The sequence below is a fragment of the Diadema setosum genome, chromosome 8, assembly GCF_964275005.1.
Source record: "Diadema setosum chromosome 8, eeDiaSeto1, whole genome shotgun sequence".
In the NCBI taxonomy this organism is placed as follows: domain Eukaryota; kingdom Metazoa; phylum Echinodermata; class Echinoidea; order Diadematoida; family Diadematidae; genus Diadema; species Diadema setosum.
This window is the reverse complement of record NC_092692.1, coordinates 4,851,887-4,854,624: the sequence shown is the minus strand read 5'-3', so window position 1 is coordinate 4,854,624 and position 2,738 is coordinate 4,851,887. Positions and strand designations below refer to the sequence as shown.

Here is a 2,738-nt window from a genome sequence, read left to right as displayed (position 1 = left end):
TTTTACATATAAATAACCGTAAACACCAACGAAGTAGAAAAATTAATGCATAGCTAATGTGGTAGGTGCTAGCATAGACAAGGATTCAGCCAGAGACTGAAAAGTTTGCTTGAAAGGTCAAGGCTTGCAAAATCAATTCACATTAATCAAATATTTATGTTGTAATGATTAAAGCGAAGAGTACTAGTAATGCTTAGCGCATCATGTACAGAAACAATTGAGATTACCTTCTTTTTCTCTTCACGGAGGAGCGATAGCGATAAACAATCTGATGCTGGCTACAAAGCCCAAATCAGACATCCCATCATTACATCAACAGTGTCATTTTGAAAGAGGAGAGGATGGACACGAAGAAGAATGAGGAGGAGGAGGAGGAGAATGTGCAAGAGAGGGAAGACGAGGAAGAAAGTGAGGGGGAAAAAACTAGTACAAGTACTCATTAGGGGTAGTTTTTGCGAGACTTGTAAAGGTGAGTTGTGAGGGAACCCCATTGGGCAACGAGTTCCCGCCATTCGGTATGTCACGTGGATTGTCTACATCAGTATCGGGAGTAATGTCTTGTTCGAGAAATTCTTCAGCCGAGAACGGATCTGGTTGGCTTTGATATTCCGTCATGGGGTCTGGTCGCTGCCTTCCTCTCCCGTCGTCCAACGTCTGCCACTCCCCCGAGTCTCCAATTCTTTCCCTTCCGATGTCGTCAAATCGGTCGAAAGAGGAAGGGTAGGGATCTTCCTGAGAAGAATGAAGGCACCTATGACAGACGAATATGCCACCAGTCGCAAACAAAAGCAAGCCAACCACAACTCCACCTAGGAGAAGACCACTCGTCGGCCACACGTCGGGTCTGAGGAGTAAGAGGGCAACGAAAGCCGCGACAAAGGCGGCTACAACCAAGATGCCGAAAATTGTCAAACAGATCCCAACCGGTGTGGCGATGCTTGACTTCTTCCGGGGTTGTATGTAGCGAGGAGGTTGCTGACGTACTTTTATGTGGTCTCGGGAATAGACAATGTCTGGCTGGTGGCGTGGTGGTATCGTAGTGCGGGATTTGGGGACATTCGTCTGCATTGGCTGTTGAGTGAGGAAGGGAACTTTACGGACTCCGTTTCTTTGTCTGTCCAAAGAGGATTGTGGAAGATGACCGTTCATATATCCGTTCCCTACGGGCTGTTGACGGCCACTTGTAGGCTGTCTGTCCAAGGGCATGTGCTGGCGACCACTGTGGTATCCGTTCGCCATTTGGCGTTGCTGAATACCAGTAGGCTGTCTTCCCAAAGGCCGACGAACATCGTTATGCTGTCCAGTCAGAGAGCTCAGTTGTCGAGTTCCATTTGCTCGTCTCTCCAAGGAGTACTGTTGGCGACCACCATAAGTTGGTCCCTCTCGGTAAGGAAGTTGTTGTTGTTGTTGTTGTTGCTGCTGCTGTCTATGTTGCTGCTGCTGTTGTTGTTGTTGTTGTTGTTGCTGCTGCTGCCTATGTTGCTGCTGCTGCTGCTGCTGTTGTTGATGTGCAGTCGCACTTTGTAGAGGTTGGTGTGGTTGCGCTTGGTCCAGGAACAAGGCGAAATCCACCAGGGAATTCGTGCGCCTGATGGGTTCTCCTCTGGTCGGCCCTTGGCCGTATCTGTCCATAAGCGACAAGCCGCGTCTCGGTTCCTGAGGAGGTTCATTGTCGAAGTAATTCCGAGGAGCCTGGCGAGGGGATGGGACAGGTTCTGGACTCATCACTTCATCCTCCTGAATAGGATCGAACATTGTCTGCTGGACAGGTTGCAGGCTCGGAACGAACCCTTGCGACGCACGGCTGTTCAAAGCCTGCGTGAGTTGCTCCCGCACTGAATTCTTCGATTGGCGATCAACCATGGGAAAGGTCCCAAAATCCCTGCCTCCTGTGGGGATGGGACTGATGTGCTTGAAGGGGGAATCATTCGTGTTGTAGCGCCTGGCGTTGCCGTTCAAGAGTTGTGAGTTCTGCTGCCCCTGCTTCCCAAACGGCCAGTGACTGAAAGGTTGTTCCAGCGCCATAGCGGTCTGGTTCTCTCTTGATATGATTGGCAAAGATGGAAGTTACTCCTGCGCAAGCCAACGGCCGAAGGACGGTGGACACGTCGACGTCGTTTAACCTGTAAGATCACGACATGGACGAAAGCGTGAATGATTTGCGGACACAGTGCCCATGTAATCAGTCATCTCATAGATTAGAAAAAGCGTTCAGAAATAACAAGTAAACACTTACATCAACATATTCAAAATAATAATAATAATAATAATAATAATAATAATAATAATAATAATAATAAATTTATAAAACGCATAATAAGCACACGCTTTTGTATGCGCTGCATCATTCAGGTACAACATACAAACAAGGTGATTCGTACGAGGATGTTAAGTCACTTTTTTACACCAACAGAAAATAACACTACAACCGGATCTACTTCACAAAGTACATACGAGTTCAACAATTTATACTGACTGCGCCCAAGAGAAAATGGCATGACTTCCCGAGTAAGATGCGCACCAGACACTGCTCATGGCAGTGCAATTAAACCAGAATTAAACGAACGTATATTTTCTGGTTATCTTCTATAACTTCCGTCTTTTCCCCCATATTCTCATGACTGGTTGTTCATGTTTAGTCAGTCGTGTTGGTATACAGTCAGAGTATGTACACATTTTTTCTTTTTCTTTTTTCAGGGAAGAGTTGTTGCGGTGGTATGACCATGAAAAATCTCTCT

At 46.8% G+C, this 2,738-nt stretch overlaps 1 protein-coding gene across 1 annotated transcript; it reads right to left on the bottom strand.

The window, feature by feature from the left end:
* Positions 1 to 423: 423 nt before the first annotated feature.
* Positions 424 to 2,025, bottom strand: LOC140231713 (uncharacterized). Its single transcript, XM_072311867.1, has 2 exons — positions 1,544 to 2,025; positions 424 to 1,114 (listed from the first exon to the last, which is right to left on the bottom strand). Exons 1-2 carry the CDS (start codon positions 2,023 to 2,025, stop codon positions 424 to 426), a joined length of 1,173 nt encoding a protein of 390 aa, XP_072167968.1.
* Between the last annotated feature and the right edge of the window lie 713 nt (positions 2,026 to 2,738).